We start from the raw sequence: 921 nt of genomic DNA on the forward strand, positions 1-921 counted from the left end.
CCTTCTTCTTCTTCTCCTTCTTCTTCCAAGTCTCTTTGGTAATGATAGGTTTCTGTTTTTCTGTTTTTCTTTATTTTTCCCCAGCTATTCGTTTTGGACGAATGCCTCAGGCAGAGAAGGAGAAACTGTTGGCTGAATTCTCCTCTGACATGGAGCACATGAACCCAGAGGCTGCAGACCTGAGAGCTCTGGGCCGACATCTGTACGAAGCCTATCTGAAGTACTTTCCTCTGACCAAGGCCAAGGCCAGAGCCATCCTGTCTGGGAAGACTGGAGACAACGGGGTGAGAATGATGTCATTGTTAGAAATAGAATTCTTCTCTATTTTCTCACTTGTTCTTCCGTCTTCTTATTATTTTTATAATACATTTAGTTTGTAATTTTTAATTATTATTACTATTAGCAGCATAAAAAATACATTTTAAAGGTCGGTGAAAATACCAGAAGAAAGACCCAGCCATAAAAAGACAGTAACTACCACTGAAAACAGTGGTAGAAAGAAGACTCTGTTGGAGAATGCAGTTGAAGTTGTGGTGTTCTGGAACCTTCTCTCCAAGGCTGCTCCTTATCTCCTCCTTGTTGTGACTCCTTCTCCTCCTACAACGACAGCAACACTGTTTCACTCTTCTCCTGTTGTCAATCCAACGCTTACATTTCTCCAACGTGTATTACCCTAACCAACCACAGGTGTCACCATTGACCCGTGACGATCCTGACACATTCATATCAAATATTAAATATTGACTACTATAAATAAACCTTTTCACTGCTTAATAAAATGAGTTACTATTAAAATCATTTGTTAATCACACACGTCTTTATATTTCCAGCCCTTCGTCATCCACGACATGAAGTCTTTAATGGAGGGAGAGCAATTCATTAACTGTGGGCAGGTGCCCCAGCAGCAGCAGCAGCAGCAGC

At 41.2% G+C, this 921-nt stretch overlaps 1 protein-coding gene across 1 annotated transcript; it reads left to right on the plus strand.

Moving 5' to 3' along the window:
• Window positions 1-6: 6 nt before the first annotated feature.
• On the plus strand, window positions 7-917 carry LOC103399296 (peroxisome proliferator-activated receptor gamma-like; the record flags this gene model as incomplete). The annotated part of the gene is made up of 2 exons (XM_008338000.2): window positions 7-284; window positions 831-917. Coding segments are annotated over exons 1-2 (330 nt in total), but the record flags the coding sequence as incomplete, so codon positions are not given.
• Between the last annotated feature and the right edge of the window lie 4 nt (window positions 918-921).

This window comes from Cynoglossus semilaevis, unplaced genomic scaffold (genome assembly GCF_000523025.1).
Source record: "Cynoglossus semilaevis isolate Cse_v1.0 unplaced genomic scaffold, Cse_v1.0 C19091114, whole genome shotgun sequence".
Lineage (NCBI taxonomy): Eukaryota > Metazoa > Chordata > Actinopteri > Pleuronectiformes > Cynoglossidae > Cynoglossus > Cynoglossus semilaevis.